This window comes from Dendrobates tinctorius, unplaced genomic scaffold (assembly GCF_039654945.1).
Source record: "Dendrobates tinctorius isolate UK_male_01 unplaced genomic scaffold, ASM3965494v1 ptg000192l, whole genome shotgun sequence".
Taxonomy (NCBI): Eukaryota; Metazoa; Chordata; class Amphibia; order Anura; family Dendrobatidae; genus Dendrobates; species Dendrobates tinctorius.
The window spans coordinates 9,401,423-9,427,865 of NW_027361859.1; the positions used below are offsets into that span (position 1 = coordinate 9,401,423).

The 26,443-nt window shown below is 45.2% G+C and overlaps 1 protein-coding gene across 1 annotated transcript in view; it reads right to left on the bottom strand.

Moving 5' to 3' along the window:
* The window catches only part of LOC141055866 (uncharacterized), a 363,279-nt gene that overhangs the window by 96,615 nt on the left and 240,221 nt on the right, over positions 1 to 26,443 (bottom strand). Inside the window, 1 exon segment of the mRNA XM_073552584.1 lies at positions 15,542 to 16,377. Coding sequence (XP_073408685.1) covers positions 15,542 to 16,377 — 836 coding nt within the window.

Below are 26,443 nucleotides of genomic sequence, written 5' to 3' on the forward strand. Positions count from 1 at the left end.
AAACTCAGATCTTAGTACCCATCATCCCTCCACTTTACAAATAGAGCAATTCTTAAATTCTGTTAACCTATAAGATTACACAGACCCAATTGGAATTTTTGAATTCTCCTCTCCAGGTCAAAGAAGTGATAGAAGCAATTAGATCATCTAAATTACAATCTACTCCAGGCCCAGATGGCTTTGCCAATGAGAATTATAAAGTATTTTCAGAACAATTATCTCCATACCTGCAATGGTTATTTCTGGACTGGAGAACTAAAAGCAAAATTAATTCACTGTTCTTAAAAGCAACAATAGTGACTCTTCCAAAACCAGGCAAACCTCCTAACAAGACAGAGAATTTTAGGCCCATTTCCCTTTTGAATTGCGACCTGAAACTCTATTCTAAAATCTTGGCCCAAAGAATCAACACAGTCCTTCCTCAGCTGGTTATGCCGGATCAAATGGGCTTTGTACCGGGGAGACAAACTAGAGATGCAACCCTTCGCATCCTGAACTTGATTCACGGAGCGGAGAGATCTGGGATCCCCAGTGTGCTCGTCTCACTAGACGCAGAAAAGGCGTTTGATCGGGTGCACTGGGGATACCTGGAGGCGGTGCTGACTAAATTTGGGCTCACTGGACATATCCAGAGAGCCATAATGGCGCTATATTCTTCCCCGAGTGCAAAAGTACTGGCAGCAGGTTTTAGTTCGGGCCGCTTTCATATTTCTAATGGTACTCGTCAGGAGTACCCCTTATCTCCTGCAATCTTTGCATTGGTAATGGAGCCCCTGGCGGAGAAAATACGTACCTGCAAAGCTATCTCAGGAGTAAGGATAGGGAACGTGGCCTACCCGGTCGGGCTGTATGCAGACGATGTAATTGTTTCTGTGGCAAATCCCGAAAACTGTCTTCAAGCTCTTTTATCTATTCTCTCTCAATTTTCTAAGGTATCATTTTACAAATTGAACTCCTCAAAGTTGATGGTCCTTCCGATTGGTTGTCCTCCCGGATTGATTACTAGATTAAAAAACTCCTTGCCGTTTACTTGGGCTAAAAACTCCATTACCTACCTGGGAATTCACCTGGTTTCCCCTTCCAATGAATTAGTATCCAAAAACATTGCGGAATTAATACATTCCATTAAGCCTGAATTAAATAGAATAAGTGCCCTAGAAATCTCATGGATGGCACGCATACAGACTTGTAAGATGATATTTTTGCCAAAAATGTTATATATTTTAAGATGTATCCCACTACCCATACCTAGAAAATTGCTGGATGAGATTCAGTCCCTACTACTCCTCTTCATTTGGGGTGGTAAAAAGTCTAGATTTCAGAGCTCTTTGCTATTTTATAAGACGGAAGAGGGAGGTTTGGGACTGCCGAATATCCATCTTTATTATAAGTCATGCATGATTGACGCCCTTAAAGAGTGGTTGGTTACTACATCCAAACACTCTTGGGTGCAAATGGAAAAATCCAACACCAAACTCCACTATACTAGACTAATGATGGAGGCGGAGTTCTTACACCCGGGATCACAGTCTTGCTCGCTTCCTGTGATGGAACACGCCCTCAAAATGTGGAGAGTTGATCTCTAGAAAGCTGATACACATCCCGTTGAAATATGTCTCATTTAAGAGCTTTGATTGGGTGGTCCCATTTTCCCAATTCCATCGCTGGGATGATTATGGTGTGCCTAATTTGCAAGCCATACTTTCAGGAGTCTTCCTCAAAACTTTTGAGGATCTAAGATCATCATACCGACTCCCAGGTAATTTTTATTTCTCCTATGTCCAATTGAAAAGTTTCCTATCCTCTCATCCAGCGGTTTTTTCCCAAGTAGCTCCGTCTTCAATCCAACATTTTATCCTGGGGAAAAAAGGATTTTCTAGAGGGGTCTCAGTCGCCTACAATTATCTTAAGGCTGAGTTCACACGTGGCGTTTTTTTCGCGTTTCCGCGGCGGTTTTAACCGCCCGATTTTGCCGCGAAAACGCGAAAAATAAGCATCCCATGCATTCCTATGGGATTCCGCAATGCTGTGCTAATGCTGCGGTTTTTACCGCGGCGGAATTGCTTCGCGGTAAAAACCGCAGCATGCTCATTAATTTGTGGAATTGCGGCGATCCCGCACCCATAGGAATGCATTGTTCCGCTTATTTCCCGCATGTGGCTGTGCACACCATGCGGAAAGTAAGCAGAACAATTGCGGATGGTACCCACGGTCTGGAGGAGAGGAGACTGTCCTCCAGGCTTTGGGTACCATATCCCTGTAAAAAATAGAATTTAAAAATAAAAAATATTGTTATTCTCACCCTCCGGTGTCCCGCGCAGCATTCCCGCTTCTCTCCACGCTCCCGTTCCCAGTAATCCTTTGCGAAAATGCTCGCGATGGTGTCCCTTCTCGCGGGATCGCGAAGTCTCGCAGTCATTCGCGCGACGTCATCGCGAATTACCGCGAGACGTCGCGATCCCGCGAGAACTGACGTCATCGCGGGCATTTTCGCAAAGGATTACTGGGAACGCCTGCGCGGGACGTCGGAAGGTAAGAATAACAGTATTTTTTATTTTTTTTTACATTCCATCCTTTACTACTGATGCTGCATAGGCGGCCTCAGTAGTAAAAAGTTGGTCACACTCGTCAAACACTATGTTTGACGAGTGTGACCAACCTGTCAATCAGTTCTACAAGCGATGCTACAGATCGCTTGGAAAACGCTAGCATTTTGCAAGCTAATTACGCTTGCAAAATGCTAGTTTTTCCGCTGGAAAATCGCGGGAATTTAAAATGCGATTTTCCCGCGGACTGGAATTCCGGAATTCTTGCGGTAATTTCCGAGAGAGTTCCGGTACGTGTGCACTTAGCCTTACTCTCCCACAAATGATAAGCTTCAATACATGGTCAAATGGGAAAATGACCTAGGCACTTCCTTTACCCAAGAACAATGGCAATTAGCCATATCCTGGCCCCTTAAAAGCTCATCGTGTATTAACCATATGGAAATTGTAAAAAAAATTCAACTTCGCTGGTACCTCCCCCCAATCGTATAGCCCATTTCTTTCAAGGATCTTCCCCTCTTTGTTGGAAAAACTGTGGCGAAATAGGCACGCTTTTACACTCTTGGTGGTCTTGTTGTAAATTAAAACCCTTTTGGGATGATATATTTCAGATTCTATCAGCTTGTACAGGATGCGCAGTTCCAATGAGCCCCGCATTAGCTTTATTAAACATAGGCATCACTGATCTTCCTTATGCTAATAGATGGCTCTGTTCTTTTGTACTTCCTGCCGCAAGACAAGCCCTCGCCTTCAATTGGAAATTACAATCAATCCCATCACTGGATGACATTTGGTGGAGAATGGACTCATTCTATTCACATGAACTAATTCTGTCATGGGACATTACTGAAAAGGATAAAACTCAACAAAGTTGGAGCGCGTGGCCTGACGTAAAAAAATTATTCTGTACTTAACAAATCTATGTATAGCAAGTACACCTTCCACCATTGAGGGAAACGATCTGATAGTCTGTGGAATTTTGAATTAGTCAACTTACTTGGTTGATTCCTATAGAGTTTTACACTTGGAGAGTATACCCTTTCATATATATATATATATATTTTTATTTTTTTTTTCCACTTTGTTAACTTACTGTTTTGATTTTCCTGTTCTTCCCCCTACCCCAGCCGAGAGGAAAATTTCAACATTTTCACTTTATCCTCTCTCATTCCCTGGTTCATTACTTCAGTTTATTTTTTGTTATATTATTCTTCAATGCATCAACACTGTACGCTATATTGTACTTATGATGAACCTGTTAATTTATCCCCCCCTTTTATACCTGTTATACTCAGAAAACCTTAATAAAAAACTATTGAATAAAAAAAAAATAAAAAAAAGTTTCTCATTGAGATAAATTTCCAAGGTTGAGTGAAGCAAAGCTAAAGGAAAGAGTCTTTATTGGACCTCAGAATCGTAATTCAAAAGAAGATAACTATGTACAGTTGGTGGAAATCTCAAAACATCTAAGGCTCTTATCTGTAACATGTCCTTAAAGGGAACCTGTCAGCAGGATTGTGCACACTAATTTACAGACAGGTCAGCGCCACCTGCACAATAGCAGCTATCGGCAATCCGATAGCTGCTACTGCGCAGGTGCCGCCATCTTGCTGGAGAAAAAAAAAATTGTTTTCACCAAGATGGCGCTGACAGCGCCTACACAGTAGCAGCTATCGGTGATCTGACAGATGTTAATGCACAGGCGCTGGCTACAGAAAAAAAATTGTTTCCTCCGAGATGGCGCAACTGGTGCCTGTGCAGTAGCATCTATCGGATCGCCGACAGCGGCTACTATGCAGGGGAGGCCGGTACAATTTTCAAACTGATTTTTGTTGTTGCAGAATTTATGGATAACATCAAAGAAAAGAATTACATACACATAGATGCAATCATGCAGGAACCCCGGCGACACCGCCGGTACCTGCCTGCTGCAGGTGATTTTTCCCCCAGGTATATGTTTCATTATGTAAAATAGGGGGCAGGTCAAGGAGGAATCAGTGACCTGTCAGAAGCCATATGTGAGAGAATGGTCAGCTATAATATACTGAGCAGCCATGATGAGTCAGGCAGCCATCTTGTTGAAAGTTAGAGAAGATTCAACTTTTACAAAAGAGCTAATAAAATGTACTACATTGAGGATGGAAAATGAGATCATTTCTCCTAGCAACCTCAGTAGATGTGTCACGCTCGCGCCTTGGCTGAATGGCGCGAGCCGGTGGGGTTGTGGCCCCACTGTGCCACAAACCAGACTACCCTGGAAGGGGCGTAACTACGGCAGCTTCCTTGGTCTTCACTGGAGCCTCTGATGGTGAGGTCAGGCTTGTGCAGCAGGTAGCTGCCGGGTGCCACTCCAGGGTGGTGTCTGGCTGTGGCTGCTGATCCCACTCGGGAACAGGACACCTTGACAGAGGCTATAGACAGGCAGGCAGGTGGACACGACAGGCACGGCTTGGAGACACAGGACAGGCGGGCACGGCTCGGAGACACAGGACAGGCGGGCACGGCTTGGAGACACAGGACAGGCGGGCACGGCTTGGAGACACAGGACAGGCGGGCACGGCTTGGAGACACAGGACAGATTGGCGTGGTATGAGAAGGAGCAGGTAGGGACCTGTTCACACAGCAGGTGTAGGCAGGAGGGAGTGGTGTATGCTTGAACAGGATCTGGACCTGTTCACACAGGAGGTACAGGTATGGATCTAGGCAGGAAGGAATGGAATATGAAGGAACAGGTTTGGGCCTGTTCACACAGGAGGTGTAGGCAGGAGGGAGTGGTGTATGCTGGAACAGGATCTGGACCTGTTCACACAGGAGGTACAGGTATGGATATAGGCAGGAAGGAATGGAGTATGAAGGAACAGGTTTGGGCCTGTTCACACAGGAGGTGCAGGTAGACAGAGCCGCAGGAATGCGGAGCAGGCAGAGCCGCAGGAGTGCGGAGCAGGCAGAGCCGCAGAAGTGCGGAGCAGGTAGAGCCGCAGGAGTGCGGAGCAGGCAGAGCCGCAGGAGTGCGGAGCAGGCAGAGCCGCAGGAGTGCAGAGCAGGCAGAGCGGCTAGGGAGCTGTGCACAGAGCGGCTAGGGAGCCGTGCAGACAGAGCTGCGAGCGTGCAGATGCACAAATAAAGAGGACACAAGGAAAGACACAGCAGGGAAGAAACCACAAACAAGGAGACTGACAGACAGAGGTAAGACTGAGTTCAGACAGAGGCACAGGGACAAAAACACAAGGACCAGGATATTCTGCCTCCTGGCAGGCAGACAGAGTACGGACAAGGTACAGGGAACAAGACTCAAGGGCCAGGATATTCAGCCTCCTGGCAGGCAGACAGGGTACAAAGCAAGACTAGAGTAATCCTCCACAGAAGGAGACACACAGAACAGGGCCTGGCTTCCTCAGCAGCGACATACTAACTGAGTATAGACATTGCTCAGGCAATGTTTAAGTGGGAGTGGCGAAACTAAATAGTCAAGGGCTCCAGGTGGTTGGTCAGGGACAGATTACCCAGGTGCACCCAGACTGCATAAGAACCAGAGAGTTCAGGCGCCGCCCCCCTATACAAACAGTCAGGAAACATGGAGAGCAAGCAGGAAAACAAGAGGCATAGCACATGGAGCTCAGAGCTGGCAACAGACAGATTTCACAGCATGGTTTGAAGGAGAAAGTAAGTTGGTGCGAAGGGGATGGGAGGCCATGCAGTGATGCCAGAAGGGTTGTTACAGTACCCCCCCTTTACGGCCCCTCTTCCTCAAGCCTGCCAGAATGACCTGAAGAAGGAGTATGGGAACACACACAGTCCAGGTTGACACGACATCCTTCACGTAGGGTGGAATATGTGTACCATCAGGAATCCCAGAGTGCCAAGCTTTTTGGTGCCCGATGGAGTCAGCTTCCAACACCGAGGGTATAAGGGACTTGGATCTCTTCCTCCTGAGTGGAAGAAAGCAGGGACCTGGAAGCCTCAGACTTGACCCCTACATCAGCCGGCCAGCTGGAAACCGAAGAGACCTTTACCGAGTCCAACTTCAGCCCGATATCCCAAGAAAATTGGACCTCCTCCTCCAGACGGGTAAAAAACAGAGATGCATAGGCCACTGTTCTCACCTCTTCATCCACCTGCCACATGGAAGTTGGAGGCATACATACAGGGAGCCACCTCCGCCTGTTACCCGGAACAGACTGGGCCACTTCTTTCAAGTTGGCGAACGAGTACTGCATGGATTCTGGAGCGGTGGAGCAGGAACCATGCACAGACTTCGTCTGGCTTGTAGCTTGCATACATCTGCACGGCCGAAACTCCCACAAGGCACCGGAACAGTCACAGACTTTAGTAGCGAGGAGGTACTCTCACCAAGGGCAGTCTCTCCTACTGACCCAAGGTTCTGGAGCTTTGGCTTCACAGGGCTGAGACCTTCAGGATGTTCCTTCACAGGACTGGCCTCTGGCGACAACCTAGCCAGCCCCTTTTTCTTAGACCTCTTGGATCTTGCATGGGGGGCTGCTTTGGCAGGCTGAGGAACAGATGGGTCATGGACGGTCACAGACGGAGAAGATGAATTGGCCACAGGTCTCTTTCGTCCGATCCGTTCCTGGAAGCTAGGAGGGGAAGACTTTTCAGGAGACACTGTACTAGGCTTGTCAAAGGCTTTACAGAAGGCCACCAGGAAGGCCGGTAAGCTCTAGGTGATGGGATCCCCTGCTTCCCAAAGGGGGTTGAGCCACTGCAACGCATCTCCTGTTAGGTAGGACATTAGTAATCCTACCTTTACCCTATCGCTGGCGAAGTAGGGAGCATGCCATTGAAAATAGCGTAGGCACTGCTCCATAAAGGCACGACACTGCTTGGGGTCCCCATCATATCTTGGCGGGTCCGAGGGAGGTTCAACTTTAGGTATGCCAGCCTCTAGTTGAGCAAACAGTCTATTGGAGACCACAATGGTGGGTGGAGCAGTGAAGGATTGGGCTTCAGACCGGGTAAATTTATTTGGTTGCCCATACTGGCAAAAAGGTTCATCTTGCTCCGAGGGCGAAAGGACATGGGACTCAGCGGGGACCATGGCCTGAGCAAACTGTCACGCTCGCGCCTTGGCTGAATGGCGCGAGCCGGGGGGTTGTGGCCCCACTGTGCCACAAACCAGACTACCCTGGAAGGGGCGTAACTACGGCAGCTTCCTTGGTCTTCACTGGAGCCTCTGATGGTGAGGTCAGGCTTGTGCGGCAGGTAGCTGCCGGGTGCCACTCCAGGGTGGTGTCTGGCTGTGGCTGCTGATCCCACTCGGGAACAGGACACCTTGACAGAGGCTATAGACAGGCAGGCAGGTGGACACGACAGGCACGGCTTGGAGACACAGGACAGGCGGGCACGGCTCGGAGACACAGGACAGGAGGGCACGGCTTGGAGACACAGGACAGGCGGGCACGGCTTGGAGACACAGGACAGGCGGGCACGGCTTGGAGACACAGGACAGATTGGCGTGGTATGAGAAGGAGCAGGTAGGGACCTGTTCACACAGCAGGTGTAGGCAGGAGGGAGTGGTGTATGCTGGAACAGGATCTGGACCTGTTCACACAGGAGGTGCAGGTAGACAGAGCCGCAGGAGTGCGGAGCAGGCAGAGCCGCAGAAGTGCGGAGCAGGCAGAGCCGCAGGAGTGCGGAGCAGGCAGAGCCGCAGGAGTGCGGAGCAGGCAGAGCCACAGAAGTGCGGAGCAGGCAGAGCCGCAGGAGTGCGGAGCAGGCAGAGCCGCAGGAGTGCGGAGCAGGCAGAGCGGCTAGGGAGCTGTGCAGACAGAGCGGCTAGGGAGCCGTGCAGACAGAGCTGCGAGCGTGCAGATGCACAGATAAAGAGGACACAAGGAAAGACACGGCATTGAAGGAACCACAAACAAGGAGACTGACAGACAGAGGTAAGACTGAGTTCAGACAGAGGCACAGGGACAAAGACACAAGGACCAGGATATTCTGCCTCCTGGCAGGCAGACAGAGTACGGACAAGGTACAGGGAACAAGACTCAAGGGCCAGGATATTCAGCCTCATGGCAGACAGGGTACAAAGCAAGACTAGAGTAATCCTCCAGAGAAGGAGACACACAGAACAGGGCCTGGCTTCCTCAGCAGCGACATACTAACTGAGTATAGACATTGCTCAGGCAATGTTTCAGTTGGAGTGGCGAAACTAAATAGTCAAGGGCTCCAGGTGGTTGGTCAGGGACAGATTACCCAGGTGCACCCAGACTGCATAAGAACCAGAGAGTTCAGGCGCCGCCCCCCTATACAAACAGTCAGGAAACATGGAGAGCAAGCAGGAAAACAAGAGGCATAGCACATGGAGCTCAGGGCTGGCAACAGATTTCACAGCATGGTTTGAAGGAGAAAGTAAGTTGGTGCGCAGGGGATGGGAGGCCATGCAGTGATGCCAGCAGGGTTGTTACAAGATGTGCATAGAGGAAGATTGGATCAATAGGGGAATAGGGTCACCAAATATATGGTCAATGTGTGTTTATGTGATATTGTTGGTAGAGAGAGAAGAGTCATTAAAATGTCAAATGCATGAATTTATGGATCAAGTCTGAAAGCAGTGATAAGATTTTAGGACAGTAGCCATAGATACCAATGACTTATGTGTTATGATTGAGTCACCGTAGGAGGCAAAAATAGAAATGCTAGCTAAGTCCAGAAAACCAGAGAAGTTGGCAGCTATCGGATTGCAGACCCCTGAACCTATCAACACAAAAAGCAGTAGCCGTGGGGGGCTCCTATGATGCCCTAGGCCCCTCGATCACAGCCGGAGGACTACATAGCCTAAAGACAGAAAGGCTGACAGTAAAAAGGCCCTGAAGACGCTAGGCTTCAAAAAAGCTATGTCAGTACTCAGGAATATTCTGAAGACAGAGCAACAGGCAAAAGGAGATTCAGCTACCCCAGCAGGGAATGGCAGAATCCAGAAAAGCAAGGAAAACAAAACACAAATGCAAAAAGGCAAAGCAGAAATCTTAGCTTTAGATGAGCAGGAATCAGACTGGTTTCCTAGAAGTCCACAGAGAAATCACCCGCAGGCCAGAAGGGCGTCGGCAGCCTTATATCCAGTCATTAACTCCACTCAGCCAGTCATCATCATCAGCCCCAGGTGTTTGACAATCAGGCTCACTACCTTTCTTCACCAGAAGAGGGAGTTCCTCGGGCCTCAGTAGTGAAGGGGAAAATGAACTCACAACAGTACCTCCCCTTTGAGGAGGGGTCACCGAACCCTCAACCACGCCACCAGGGCGATCAGGGTGAGCCCGATGAAAGGCACGCACCAATCTTTTGGCATGAATATCAGAGGCAGAGACCCAGGAATTATCCTCCTGACCATAACCCTTCCACTTAACCAAATACTGGAGTCTCCGTCTAGCCAGATGGGAATCCAGTACTTTCTCTACCTCATATTCCATGTTACCTTCAACCAATACAGGGTCTGGAGGTGCAACCCCCGGAACAACAGGTTCAACAAACCTCTTCAACAAAGATTTATGGAACACATTATGGATTTTAAATGTGACAGGAAGAGCCAAACGAAAAGAGACCGGATTAATAATCTCCAAAATCTTGTAAGGTCCAATAAATCTAGGCTTAAACTTAGGAGAAGCCACCTTCATAGCAATATTTTTTGATGATAACCACACCATATCACCAACCTTAAATTGGGGACCAATGGTCCTATGTCGGCTGGAAAACCGCTGGGCCTTTTCCTGGGAGAGAGATAACTTATCCACCACTTGGTCCCAGATCTGGTGCATTCTCTCCACCACAGCGTCAACCCCTGGGCAGGCAGAGGGCTCCACCTGCCATGAAGAAAATCGAGGATGAAACCCAAAGTTACAAAAAAAAGGAGACATCAAAGTGGCAGAACTAGCTCTATTATTTAAAGCAAATTCGGCCAAGGGCAAAAATGAAACCCAATCATCCTGATCAGCAGAAATAAAACATCTCAAATATGACTCCAAGGTCTGGTTTGTTCTCTCTGTCTGCCCATTGGTCTGAGGGTGAAAAGCAGAGGGGAAGGACAACTGAATTCCCAGCTTGGAACAGAAAGTTCTCCAAAATCTAGACACAAACTGGACTCCTCTGTCAGATACAATGTTCTCAGGAATCCCGTACAAGCGAACCACCTGTTGTAAAAACAGGGGCACCAATTCAGAGGAAGACGGCAACTTAGGGAGTGGTACAAGATGAACCATCTTAGAGAACCCATCACAAATCACCCAAATAACAGTCATTCTTTGAGAGACAGGCATATCAGAGATGAAATCCATTGAAATATGGGTCCATGGCCTCTTGGGGACAGGCAAAGGCATCAACAACCCACTAGAGCGAGAACACGATTTAGACCGGGAGCACATCCCACAGGACTGCACAAAATTCCTGACATCATGAGACAAGGAGGGCCACCAAAAAGACCGACTCACCAGATCTCTAGTACCAAAAATACCTGGATGACCAGCCAAAGCAGAGCAATGAACTTCAGACATCACTCTCTTCTTCCACTGGTCAGGAACATACAACTTTCCACTGGGACAACGCTCAGGTTTGTCCTCCTGGAACTCTTCCAGAGCACGTCTCAAATCGGGCGAGATGGCAGAAAGAACTACCCCTTCGCCTAAGATGGCAGAAGGCTTGGTCACCACAGGAGAATCAGCAAAGAAGCTCCTAGAGAGGGCATCAGCCTTGACATTCTTAGTTCCAGGAAGAAAAGAAACCACAAAATCAAAACGTGTAAAAAACAAGGCCCACCTAGCCTGTCTAGGGTTCAAGCGCTTAGCCGACTCTAGGTAAATCTAATTCTTGTGGTCAGTGAGGACCACGACTTGATGCTTAGCTCCCTCCAACCAATGTCTCCACTCCTCAAATGCCCATTTCATGGCTAACAGTTCCCGATTCCCCACATCATAGTTACGTTCAGATGGAGAGAACTTTCGGGAAAAGAAAGCACAGGGATTCATTTTAGATGTTACAGGATCCTTTTGGGACAAAACAGCTCCTGCACCAATCTCAGAAGCATCCACCTCTACCTGGAACGGAAGTGAGACATCAGGTTGCCGCAAAACCGGGGCGGAGGTGAATCTTCGCTTCAGCTCCTGAAAGGAAGAAACAGCCTCCGGAGACCAATTTAACACATCAGCACCCTTCTTAGTCAAATCAGTCAATGGCTTGGCAATACTAGAAAATTTTGCTATAAATTTCCGATAAAAATTAGCAAAACCCAAAAACTTCTGGAGGGCCTTCAAAGAAGTGGGCTGAACCCAATCGTAAATGGCCTGTACCTTGGCCGGGTCCATTTCAATAGTTGACGGGGACAAAATAAATCCCAAAAAAGAAATCCTCTGTACTCCAAAAAGGCATTTAGATCCTTTGACATACAGGGAATTCTCCCTCAAGATCCGGAACACAGTCTGAATATGTTCCACATGAGAATCCCAATCCTTGGAGAAGATCAAAATATCATCCAGATAGATAATCAAAAATTTATCGACAAAATCTCGGAAAATATCGTTCATGAAGCACTGGAAGACAGAAGGGGCATTAGTGAGCCCAAAAGGCATCACCAGGTACTCAAAATGTTCCTCCGGAGTATTAAACGCCGTCTTCCATTCATCCCCATGCTTAATGCGAATAAGATTATACACCCCCCTAAGGTCAAGCTTGGTAAACCAGCAAGCACCTTTAAATCTGGAGAATAGATCAGAAATCAGGGGTAACGGATACTGATATTTAACAGTAATTTTGTTGAGAGCACGATAATCAATACAAGGTCTTAATGATCCATCCTTTTTGGCTACAAAAAAAAACCCGGCACCTAAGGGTGACGAGGATGGTCTAATATGACCCTTCTCCAACGCCTCCTTAATATAGGATCGCATAGCCTCGTGCTCGGGTACAGATAAATTGAAGAGCCGACCCTTGGGAAATTTACACCCCGGGCTCAGTTCAATAGCACAGTCATAACTCCTATGAGGAGGCAGAGACGCAGACTCATTCTCAATAAATACATCATAAAAGTCCGCCAAATAATCAGGAACATCATGCGACTGAGGAGAGGTGGAAAACACCGGAGCCTCACTAAAGGCACACCAACAACCCCAACTCACCACAGACACAGATTTCCAATCCAAAACTGGATTATGAATTTGTAACCAGGGAAACCCCAGAACAATAGTATCATGCAGATTATGTAACACCAAAAACCTGCAATTTTCTTGATGGTCTGGGGCGACCCGCATTACCATATGGGTCCAAAATTGAGGTTTATTTTTAGCCAAAGGAGTAGCATCAATCCCCCTCAAAGGGATAGGCGTCTGCAGAGGTGTCATCGGAAATCCACAACGTTTAGCAAAATCCAAGTCCATTAGGTTTAGAGCTGCTCCCGAATCCACAAAAGCCTTGGCGGAAAATGTGGACAGGGAGCAGATCAGAGTAATAGCCAGAAGAAACTTAGGTTGAACACCACCAACAGAAAACGTGTGTGCAAAGCGTTTCTCGCGTTTAGGACAGACAGAAATAACATGCGAGGTATCTCCACAGAAAAAACACAACTTATTACGCCTTCTGAACTCCTGACGCTGCTCTCTGGAAAAAACTCTATCACATTGCATAGGTTCAGACATCTGTTCAACAGGTGGCAACACCTCTCGTGCAGCTCTGCGTTCGCGTAAACGCCGATCAACCTGAATGGCTAAAGACATAGAATCGTCAAGACCAGAGGGAACAGGAAATCCCACCATAGTATCTTTTATGGCTTCTGACAACCCCTTCCGAAAGAGAGCAGCCAAGGCATTATCATTCCAGGTAGTAAGTACTGCCCACTTTCGGAATTTTTGACAGTACAATTCTGCAGAATCACGACCCTGGTTCAATGCCAGCAGGGTCTTTTCAGCCTGATCATTGGCATTAGGTTCGTCATACAACAACCCAAGGCCTGAAAAAATGCGTTCACATTAGTCAGAATAGGATCATCTGGTTTCAAAGAAAACGCCCAATCCTGGGGATCGCCACGCAGCAAAGAGATGACAATTTTAACCTGCTGCGCGGAGCTCCCTGACGAGTTAGGCTTCAAGGCAAAAAATAATTTACAATTATTTTTGAAATTCAAAAATTTAGACCGATCCCCAAAAAATACATCAGGTGTAGGAATCTTTGGTTCAGCAGCATGTGAATGAGCAAGGTAGGCGGAAATTCCCCGCACTTCCGCAGCGAGCTGCTCCACACGATCAGACAATTGCTTTATCTCCATTGAGAGAAAAAAAAATTCCCCCTACGGCCTCAGAGATATAGAGGAAAAATATACACTTTTTTTTTTTTTTTTTTACAATTCTTTCCTGCTACTGAGTACCCTAGAATCTGCGGTATGGCGGGTGATTCTGTTATGATTGAGTCACCGTAGGAGGCAAAAATAGAAATGCTAGCTAAGTCCAGAAAACCAGAGAAGTTGGCAGCTATCGGATTGCAGACCCCTGAACCTATCAACACAACTAGCAGTAGCCGTGGGGGGCTCCTACGATGCCCTAGGCCCCTCGATCACAGCCGGAGGACTACATAGCCTAAAGACAGAAAGGCTGACAGTAAAAAGGCCCTGAAGATGCTAGGCTTCAAAAAAGCTATGTCAGTACTCAGGAATATTCTGAAGACAGAGCAACAGGCAAAAGGAGATTCAGCTACCCCAGCAGGGAATGGCAGAATCCAGAAAAGCAAGGAAAACAAAACACAAATGCAAAAAGGCAAAGCAGAAATCTTAGCTTTAGATGAGCAGGAATCAGACTGGTTTCCTAGAAGTCCACAGAGAAATCACCCGCAGGCCAGAAGGGCGTCGGCAGCCTTATATCCAGTCATTAACTCCACTCAGCCAGTCATCATCATCAGCCCCAGGTGTTTGACAATCAGGCTCACTACCTTTCTTCACCAGAAGAGGGAGTTCCTCGGGCCTCAGTAGTGAAGGGGAAAATGAACTCACAACACTTATGGGTTTTAGTGTTGCTTGGAGAAATGTTATTAATATCTTCGTATTTTGTCATTATATTCTCTGTTCTAAACCACGTTTCTCTAGAATTATAATGTTAACGCCCTCTGCGGCAAAATGCAGCTTTCTTTGTTCTCATAATGTATAAGAAGCCCCTGTTACTGTTGCTTGTTGCCATTCCACCGCCATCATGCCGTCGTGCCACACTATGATCTAGCACGAAGCCTTATCACCGCCAGACTTCCTAGCAAATCTCTGCCCATCTGAATCCCTGTTTTTGCCCGCATATTTCAACCTCTCTGATTGTCCGTTCTGTTCTGCCGTGTATCTCCGAATAAACTTCAACCTCAGCTTCAAGAAGAATTGTCTCCAGTTTTGTTCGGCTCTTCCAGCTCTCTCAGTAAGAACTTTTTCTTACACCATACAGATGAATACTTAATCAGAGCACCACATGACGACCTCCCCACAGGTCCACCCTGGAGAACGAGCATATCATTAACTCAAAACTGAAAATTAAACGACTACAATAGAAATTTCATCAACCAAGGTGTCATTTTAATCAGTATAACAGCACCGACCTGGCACTGTATAGGTTACTCAGCAAAATCCTGCCGACAGGTTCCTTTTAAAGATTAATTTCTTACATTCGCATCTAGACTTTTTTCCACAAAACTGCGGCGCAGTGAGTGATGAGCATGGTGAGAGATTTTACCAAAATATTGCGGCTATGGAGAAAAGATATCATGGAAAATGGAATCCATCCATGCTTGCAGATTACTGATGGACTGAAGGAGAGAGCACGTCTCTCAGTGATCAGGAAGGACACTGACTCAGGGTTCTCCTCTGTTACAGGAAGCTGCCTCTAGTCTATAAGACACACTCGCTTATTAACAAGATTTTTATTGCTAAAAAGTGTGTCTTTCCAAGCAAAACATTTCCCACATTAAGAATTTAAGGCTTCTCCCCTGTATGACTGCTCTGGTGACAAAGAAGAGATGATTTATACAGAAAACATTTTCCACATTCTGAACATGAAAATGGCTTCTCCCCTGTGTGGATTCTCTGGTGTATAACAACATCTGATTTCCATTTAAAACATTTCCCACATTCTGAACAAGAAAAAGGCTTCTCCCCAGTGTGAGTTCTCTGATGACTAACAAGATTTGATTTCTGTGCAAAACTTCTCCCACATTCTGAACATGAAAATGGCTTCTCTCCTGTGTGAATTCTCTGGTGATTAACAAACTCTGATTTCTGGTTAAACCATTTTCCACATTCTGAACATGAAAATGGCTTCTCCCCTGTGTGAGTTCTCTGGTGCTTAACAACATCTGATTTCCAATTAAAACATTTCCCACATTCTGAACATGAAAATGGCTTCTCGCCAGTGTGAGTTCTCTGATGACAAACAAGATTTGATTTCTCTGTAAAACATTTTCCACATTCTGAACATGTAAATGGCTTCTCCCCTGTGTGAGTTCTCTGGTGCTTAACAACATCTGATTTCCGGTTAAAACATTTCCCACATTCTGAACATGAAAAAGGCTTCTCTCCTGTGTGAATTCTCTGATGACTAACAAAACTTGATTTCTTTGTAAAACATTTCCCACATTCTGAACATGAAAAAGGCTTCTCCCCAGTGTGAGTTCTCTGATGTCTAACAAGATTTGATTTATCTGCAAAACATTTTCCACATTCTGAACATGAAAACGGCTTCTCCCCTGTGTGAGTTCTCTGATGTTTGATACGACTTGATTTCTCTGCAAAACATTTCCCACATTCTGAACATGAAAATGGCTTCTCCTCTGTGTGAACTCTCTGGTGACTAACAAGATTTGATTTCTGGTTAAAAAAATTTCCACATTTGGAACAAGAAAATCTATTCTCCACTGTATGATTTTTTTGTTGTTTAAGAAAAGACTTTTCAAGGGTAAAGCCATTTCCAGATCCTGAACTTGAAAATGACTTCTTTACTTTAGAAACAATTTGTTTTTTAATGCCTATTTTGAGACTTTGATTTTCCTTAGTAGACGGTAATGAATCAGAAGACAGGACATGTTTCAAAATATCAGATGATAGATCTTTTCTTTGAAGGGATGATGGAATATCTGGAGTAATGGCATTCACTTCAATTGTATCCTGTGGAATCTCGAGACCATTTGATTTGAAAATTGAAGATGTCAGCTGACCCCCTGATCTCCTGGTACAGTCATCTGCCAAGAATAAAACCAATTATTATTTTTAAATAAAATAAAATAGGTCCTGCTCTCACTATCGCAGACAGCGTAGACGCAGGTACAGACCACGCGTACCGGAGTCGTTTGCTATCAGCAATTTTTGTGGATCTAATTTAAATAGATCTTTACTGGGACAGATATAGCGCTATATCAATTTTATGTGTTTATTATTGTGACCCTTTTTCCTCTAATAAGGCCTTCTAGGCATACATATGATATGTTGGGCAATGTGCAATAGTTCTGTAATATATCTTTGAAATTAATAGTGAGTCACTAATAATACTGCAGTATTGCGGTTTTCCTTCTGACCAAACATTTACAATTAGGCCTTTTTCTTATTAACATGTTCAGATGAGCCTCTATATTATTGGTACTGTGCTATCTACAGAATTAACTAGTTCATACTTTATTTGCACCTTTAATTAACAATATTTTCCTTTTGGTATATTGTGTTAGTTTTATACAGATTTTTTATTACAATAAATTCATTATAAATAATCCTACAGTTTAGCGAGGTTCTTTGTGCGCGAAATTATTTTTATTTTATTTATTGGTTAATCTGACAAAATAGTGTTTTTTTGTCTAATTTTGCAGCACTATGTACTCTGAGCGCCACTGAAAGGATTCTTTATTGATTTACAATTATTATTTTTGAATAAAATATCCTTGAAATATAAATTTTTGAAAATTTCTACATAAATTGCCATTTTTACAGACAGTTTGTGTCAAAATATTGAATTATTTGCCAGGACTATGACAGTTCACAGTTTAATAGAACACCTCATATCATGAACCAGTGGAGCGTGCTGTTTAACTGTTTGTCCATTCTGCCTCCCAAATATGGAATAAAAAGTCACCAAACCATGTTATGTAGGTGAAAATAATACCAATAACATTTTTACTCTTTTTTTACTCATCACACATAAAACCAGGCCCCACTCAGGTCCATCATCTATTAGTGGAAACACAGACAATTCCAAATTATTAGTGGCTGAAATGCTCTTGAAAAGCAACATGACTTCCATAAACCAATCCAGAAATATCTGCCCTCTCAAAGTAAACTCCCCTCCTTGCTTCTGAGCCTTGCAGTGTGCCCAAATCTCATTTGGCATCCATGTATTTGGCATTGCTGTAATGAGTAGAACCTACTTAATTTACGGTATGTGTGTGTCTCCTGAAGCACAATCTGTTCACTATATGGTGGGTTACAATATTGTATATTAGGAATTTTCACTCTCCAACACCCACAGAAACTGCGTGTGAAGTCAAAAATCGTCACTATTCCTATAGATTAATTCACTGAGGGTTATAATTTCCAAAATTAAGTCACTTTATGAAGATTTATATTGCTCTGGTTTTCAGCCATTTTATTAAGTTAGACCTTCTGCAAGTGGTGTGTCCCATCTCTCTAGGATCTGCTCCTGCGACGTCTGTTTCTGTCACCAGGCAAAGCTGGTAATGGAGGAGAAGTCAGCACCAGAAGTTCTGGGCGGTACAAGCTCTGTGCAGCCATTAAAATTAGGGTTCCTGGGACCTGTAGTACCATCCAGTCTGGCAGTATGGGTGTGTGCTGTCCCGCTGAAGTAATTTGCTCCCTGCTGCAGCCAACTGAAGAGCACCACACCCTACTAAAGCTCAAAGCATATTGCCGGACGCTGCCAGACACAGCCTTGTTCTCCTCTGGTTCAGTCCTCTGTACTCAGCTCCTAGTTTGTGTATTTGTTTCCTGTTATGGACCAGGCCCGTTTATGGACTACTAATGGGTCTTCTGATCTTGTATTTTTTCTGCCCACCTGGGTCTGACCCAACTTCCTGAATATTCTTCTTGCAATCTCACACCAAAGAGAAGGTAATACTATGGCCCAAGTCTAGGAGTCCCTGTGTAAGTCTAGATCTTCATTGAGGGTTTACATGGTGATGAGCAAGGCAATCCCTGGCATATGCAAAACTGAGTATAGTGCTAAGCCTGTTCATGATGACCATCTTTTGAGATGCCAGTGACCATGAACAGTGCCCATATACATTGTGTCCGCAAACTATTCTAGCAAGATCCGCAATCAAATATCTAAATGTCGCTCCTTCCCTTCTAAACCCTGCCGTGTGCCCAGACAGTAGTGTATAACCGTATATAAGGTATCGCCGGATTCAAAAGAAGTTGGAAAATAATTTTTAAGGTTCATTTGTTTCATATTATACTTTGTGAAGAATTCCATAGTTATCACACGTAAAGTAACACATGTCAGATTTGAATTATGGGGCCTGATTAGCGACACAAAACTGGCTGCAAAAGAGGTCAAATCAGAGTAATTTGGGAACTAACTACTGTAGTCAAAAACTGAGTATAGACAATAACACATCTACTGAAATGATCAAACTCAACAGTCTTCATTAGTAAAAAAAAAAATAATAACTAGTAGTAACACATCTCAAGAGTAATTAGGGTAAGGGGCTCAGTGGTTCTTTGCAATCTAAACTATTGTAAGGGCCAATATTTTCTGTCAGATGACAGCCCAACACCGTGCAGGATGATAGGCATTTGCCACAGAACACCAGGATTGGAAAATTCGCCACTGGCGCCCTGTTCTCTTCACAGATGAAAGCAGGTTCACACTGAGCACATGTGGCAGACGTGAAAGAGTCGGGAGATGCTGTGGAGAGCGATCTGCTCCCTGCAACATCCTTCAGCATGAAAGGTTTGGCAGTAGGTCAGGAATGGTGTGGGGTGGCATTTCTTTGGAGGACCGCACAGCCCTCCATGTGCTCGCCAGAGGTAGACTGACTGACATAAGGTACCGAGATGAGATCGTCAGAAACCCTTGTGAGACCACATGCTGGTGCGGTTGGCCCTGAGTTCCTCCTAATGCAGGGCAATGCCAGACGTCATGTGCCTGGAGTGTGTCAGCAGTTACTGCATGATGAAGGCATTGAAGCTATGGACTGGCCTGCCTGTTCCCCAGACCTGAATCCGATTGAGCACAACTGGGACATCATGTCTCGCTCCATCCACCAATGTCACGTTGCACCACAGACTGTCCAGGAGTTGGCGGATGCTTTAGTCCTGGTCTGGAAGGAGATCCCTCAGGAGAACATCCGCCGCCTCATCAGGAGCATGCCCAGGCGTTGTACAGTAGGGAGGTCATACAGGCACGTGGAGGCCACGCACAGTACTGAGCCTCATTTTGACTTGTTTTAACCCCTTCATGACCCAGCCTATTTTGACCTTAATGACCTGGCCATTTTTGGCAATATTGACCAGATATAAGGTAGTTATAAGGAAGTTATAAGGGTTAAAAGTTGACCAGCGATTTCTCATTTTTACAACAAAATTTACAAAACCATTTTTTTTAGGGACCACCTCACATTTGAAGTCACTTTGAGGGGTCTATATGGCAGAAAATACCCAAAAGTGACACCATTCTAAAAACTGCACCCCTCAAGCTACTCAAAACTACATTCAAGAAGATTATTAACCCTTCAGGTGCTTCACACCAACTAAAGAAATGTGGAAGGAAAAAATGAACATTTTAATTTTTCCAACAAAAATTTTCTTTTAGCATCAATTTTTTCATTTTCACATGGGCAACAGGATAAAATGGATCCTAAAATTTGTTGGGCAATTTCTCCTGAGTGCACCGATAAATCATATGTGGTCATAAACCACTGTTTGGGTGCACGGCAGGGCTCAGAAGGGAAGGAGCGCCATTTGACTTTTTGAATGGAAAATATGCTGGAATATTTAGCGGTTGGAGAGTCCCTGTGCGCCTAAACATTGGAGCTCCCCCACAAGTGACCCCATTTTGGAAACTAGACCCTCCAAGGAACTTATCTAGATGCATAGTGAGCACTTTGAACCGCCAGGTGCTTCACAAATTGATCCGTAAAAAAAAAAGGACTTTTTTTTCACAAAAATTTTCTTTTAGCCTCAGTTTTTTCATTTTCACATGGGCAATGGGATAAAATGGATCCTAAAATTTGTTGAGCAATTTCTCCTGAGTGCACCGATACCTCATATGTGGTCATAAACCACTGTTTGGGCACACGGCAGGGTCCCGAAGGGAAGGAGCACCATTTGACTTTTTGAATGGAAAATTAGCTCCAGTCGTTAGTGGACACCATGTTGTGTTTGGAGAGCCCCTGTGTACGTAAACATTGGAGCTCCCCCACAAGTGACCCCATTTCGGAAACTAGACAACCCAAGGAACTTATCTAGATGTGTGGTGAGCACACTGAACCCCCAAGTGCTTCACAGAAGTTTATGACGCAGAGCAGTGAAAATAAAAAAATAATTTTTTTTCTTCAAAAATGATTTTTTAGCCCGCTATATTTTATTTTCACAAGGCTAACAGGAGAAATTGGACCACAAAAGTTGTTGTGTAATTTGTCCTGAGTACACCGATATCCCATATGTCAGGGGAAACCACTGTTTAGGCGCATGGGAGAGCTCAGAAGGGAAGGAGCGCGATTTTGGAATGCAGACTGATGGGATGTTCTGCGGGCATCATGTTGCGTTTGCAGAGGCCCTGATGTGCCTAAACAATAGAAACCACCACAAGTGACCCCATTTTGGAAACTAGACCCCCCAAGGAGCTTATCTAGATGTGTAGTGAGCACTTTGAACCCCCAAGTGCTTCACAGAAGTTTATAAACGCAGAGCCATGAAAATAAAAAATCATTTTTTTTCCTCAAAAAAATTGGACCCCTAAAGTTGCTGTTCAGTTTGTCCTGAGTACGCTGGCACCTCATATGTGGTGGGGAACCACTGTTTGGGCGCACGGCAGGGCTCAGAAGGGAAGGAGCGCCATTTGACTTTTTGAATGGAAAATTAGCTCCAATCGTTAGCGGACACCATGTCGTCTTTGGAGAGGCCCTGTCTGCCTACACTTTGGAGCTCCCCCACAAATCACCCCATTTTGGAAACTAGACCCCCTAAGGAAGTTATCTAGATGCATAGTGAGCACTTTGAACCCCCAGGTGCTTTACAGAAGTGTATAACGCAGAGCTGTGAAAATAAAAATATTTTTTTTTCCTCAAAAAATGATTTTTTAGCCCGCTATTTTTTATTTTCACAATAGTAACAGGAGAAATTGGACACCAAAAGTTGTTGTCCAGTTTGTCCTGAGTACGCTGGTACCCAATATGTGGGGAGGGACCACTGTTTGGGCACACGTCGGGGCTTGGAAGGGAAGTAGTGACGTTTTGAAATACCGACTTGATGGAATGGTCTGCGGGCGTCATGTTACATTTGCAGAGCCTCTGATGTGCCTAAACAGTGGAAACCCCCCACAAGTGACCCCATTTTGGAAACTAGACCTTCCAAGGAACTTATCTAGATATGTGGTGAGAACTTTGAACCCCCAAGTGCTTCACAGAAGTTTATAACGCAGAGTCGTGAAAATAAAAAATCTTTTTTTCCTCAAAAAATGATTTTTTAGCCCGCAATTTTTTATTTTCACAATGGTAACAGGAGAAATTGGACCCCAAAAGTAGTTGTCAAGTTTGTCCTGAGTACGCTGGTACCCAATATGTGGGGAGGGACCACTGTTTGGGCACACGTCGGGGCTCGGAAGGGAAGTAGTGATGTTTTGAAAAACCGACTTGATGGAATGGCTGGCGGGCGTCATGTTACGTTTGCAGAGCCCCTGATGTGCCTAAACAGTGGAAACCACCCACAAGTGACCCCATTTTGGAAACTAGACCCCCCAAGGAACTTATCTAGATGTGTGATGAGCACTTTGAACCTCCAAGTGCTTCACCGAAGTTTATAACTCAGAGCCGTGAAAATAAAAAAATCATTTTTTTTCACAAAAATCATTTTTTTAGCCCCCAATTTTTTATTTTCCCAAGGGTAACAGGAGAAATTAGACCCTAAAAAATTGTTGTGCAAGTTTTCCTGAGTACGCTGATACCACATATGTGGGGGTAAACCACTGTTTGGGCACACGTCGGGGCTCGGAATGGAGAGAGCGCTGTTTGACATTTTGAGCGCAAAATTGGCTGGAATAAATCGTGGTGCCATGTCGCGTTCGGAGACCCCGTGATGTGCCTAAACAGTGGAAACCCCTCAATTATAACTCCACCTCTAACCCCAACACACCCCTAACCCTAAACCAACCCTAATAATAACCCTAACCACAACCCTAACGCCAACACACCCCTAACCCTAATCCCAACTCTAACCCTAACTACAAGCCTAACCCTAACCCTAATTCTAGCCCTAACCCTAATTCCAGCCCTAACCCTAATTGCAGCCCTAACCCTAATTCCAGCCCTAACCCTCATTCCTGCCCTAACCCTAATTCCAACCCTAACCCTAATTCCAACCCTAACCCTAATTCCAGCCCTAACCCTAATTTTAACCCTAACCCTAATTCCAGCCCTAACCCTAATTTTAACCCTAACCCTAATTCCAACCCTAACCCTAATTCCAACCCTAACCCTATTTCTAACCCTAACCCTAATTCCAACCCTAACCCTAGTTCGAACCCTAAATGGAAAAAAAAATTTTTTTTTTATTTTATTATTTGCGCCTGGCTATGGGGATGATAAAAGGGGGGTGTATTTACTTTTTTTTTCATTTTGATCACTGTGAGAGTGTATCACAGTGATCAAAATGAAAAATGAACGGGCAGCCGGCAAATTCATGGGAGCTGCCATCTTGGACAATGCACTGCGCATGCGCCCGCAATTTTCCAAGATGGCGGCGCCCATGATCCGGACGGCGGGACGCCGGGAGCCACAGCGGGACACCGGGAGCACCATCAGAGGTCCCAGGGGGGATCGGAAGGTGGGAGGGAGTGATAGGAAGGGGAGGGGGAGCAGATGATGACGGCGGCGACCGATCGCCGCCGTCCATCGGTGGCGGGGGCCGATCGGCCCCGCCAGTTGGTGTGGGGGGGGGGGTCGGTGTCCAGCCATGTCCGATGCAATTGCAGCATCGGCCATGGCTGGATTTTAATACTTCACCAAATTTCATTGGTGAAATATTACAAATCGCTCTGATTGGCTGTTTCACGTTTAACAGCCAATCAGAGCGATCGTAGGCACGTGGGGGCTAAGCCACGCCCCCTGGGATTAACCGGAGAGTGTCCTCTGTGTGCGGGTCGGGTGACCTTTCAGTGACCCCGGTCACCTGACCCGCAGGGGGGCTATTTATAGCATGACGCCTACGTAGGCATCATAGGTCGTTTGGGCATGACTTTTCATGACGCCTACCTAGGCGTCATGGGTCGTGAAGGGGTTAAGGACATTACATTCCACTTTCATTTTGGGGGTCTCTCCAAATACAGGCCGCCACTGGTTAATAAATTTGATTTCCATTGATGATTTTTGTGTGATTTTGTTGTTAGCACATTCAACTTTGTACAGAACAAAGTATTTAATGAGAATATTTAATTCATTCAGATCTAGGATGTGTTATTTGAGTGTTCCCTTTATTTTTTGACCAGTGTATTAGTGTTCTCCATTTCAGGAGACATTGTGCAGTAATCTGAATGCCTTAAGATTGAAAACATAATGTAATTTATGACATGGAGTGATTCCATGAAACCAGGGGTTGAATCATGCCAATACATCTCCTGCAGGCATGAATAAATGTATATTACAGCCAACAGCCACACACAGCTCAAGAGATATATCATGGCACAGGTGTAATGTTTTTTATGTAGTTTATCACAATGCTCCTTGAAAGAAAATTGAAAAGTCAGATCAAGGGAAATATTCTAAGTGCGCTGTCATTTGGCTTTCTACTTTACAGATCTGGGCAGGTAAGAGTCAGCGTCCTCTAATTCCAGGTTGTAATTTCTATAGAAAAGGGTTTTCAACGCACAAAGTCATTCGAACAGTTTTGGGTGGAGGAGAATGTTGTGGTCCAGAGGCAAAATGATGATATTGATGATACGGATATGGCCGAACTACATGACAATTAAAGCAGCCACAGCCAGTGACTGAGAAGAATATGAGACTTCTCTGTATTTAATGGATATTACTCACATGTAGGAATCTCCTCTTTACACCGCTCATCACCCCTCACATATGTCTCTGTAGTATTAATATGGGTCAGTTCTTCACCCTGAAACAAATATTGAAAAAGTCATAGAAGAAGAAATCACATTTATGATCAGCTCTAATCTTGCCATCTCCACCGTTCTCATTACACAAATATAAAACATATAATACTGGTGGATAAAACAAGACTGAGCACAAGACCTTCACAGACATCTACACATCATAGGGGAGATCTCATGTCACCTCCTCTCCATCTACCTGATGATCCTGAGGAACACTGGGATCTTCTTGTTTACAGTCCTGTGGAAGAAGAGGACGGGGACGTCTGTCTGGTGTTGTCCTCTTACTGGATAGAACTGGAGGAAACACATACAGGGACTGAATTTGTCCATTACATACATATAATTATAGGTCGTGTGTATTTAGTCCTGTCTATTACCTGGTGATGTGAGGGGCTGGGGAACCTCCATCAAAACGTCCTTGTACATATCTTTGTGTCCTTCTAAATATTCCCACTCCTCATTGGAGAAATAGACAGCAACATCCTGACACCTTATAGGAACCTGATACATACAATGATACCATCATCCCCCGATCCCTTCATAGCGTTACTGTACAATGTCCCAGCATTCTCCAGCAGTGTCACCTCTCCAGTCAGCAGCTCAATCATCTTGTAGGTGAGTTCTAGGATCTTCTGGTCATTGATGTCCTCATGTATCAGGCGGTGAGGTGGAGGCCCTGTGATTGGGCTCAGGGGTCTTCCCCATCCCTCAGACACAGGGTCCTGACAGCGCTCACTAGAGGTCTTCTTCACTACTGTGTAATCCTGGTTATGGAGAGACACGTTAATAAATCTCACTACAGACATTTCCAGAGTCCTCACCTCTCCAGTTCTGTCCGTTATTCCCATAGATAAGAATGATGTAATGTGACGTCATCAGAATCTCTCACCGCTCCAGTAAGCCGGAAGAGGATCTCTAGGGTGAGGTGTAATATCCTCTCCACCATCTTGTCTCTGTCCATATCCATCCTTGATGGGTAAATCAGGAAAATTCTCTTATATAGAAGATCTTCACTGAGAGGATCCGATATTGTAGAGACCTGAATGAGAAGATAAGCCGATGTAACATCATAAAAATCCTGTGTAATAATATAATTACTGGAGATAAGGGAAACATATGAGGAGATTTATTATTTTACAGTATTTGGTTTTCTTCTTATATTTAGTAATAAAACCTACTGTTAAATATTAATTCTTATTTTCAATTCTGTACTGAATACATTGCCTCGTGGAAGGTTTAGCTGACATTACATGTGTTATTTCTGTATATTTAGCTCAGGGTAGATGGTAACACCATATATAGAAAACATGTGCTATGTGGGACAGATATGACCACATGACCCACAGGAAGGGGGGCTCACACTTTAGATGTGTGGGAGAGAGGGTCCCCGTCGAGGTCCCCGTCGAGTGTCCGGGTCGGAACCAAGGGGACCGTCACCTGGGTTCCGGGGGAAGCTGTTTCTGGGGGACAGAGTTCAGGGACGGACCGTGGAGACTGACAGGTGGACTGGGGGAGGAGCCAATATAAAAGGGGTGGGGAACAAGAGTCACAGTGAGTCAGCAGAATGAGACAGAAAGAGCAGGAGATCGTTGGAGCGACAGAGGG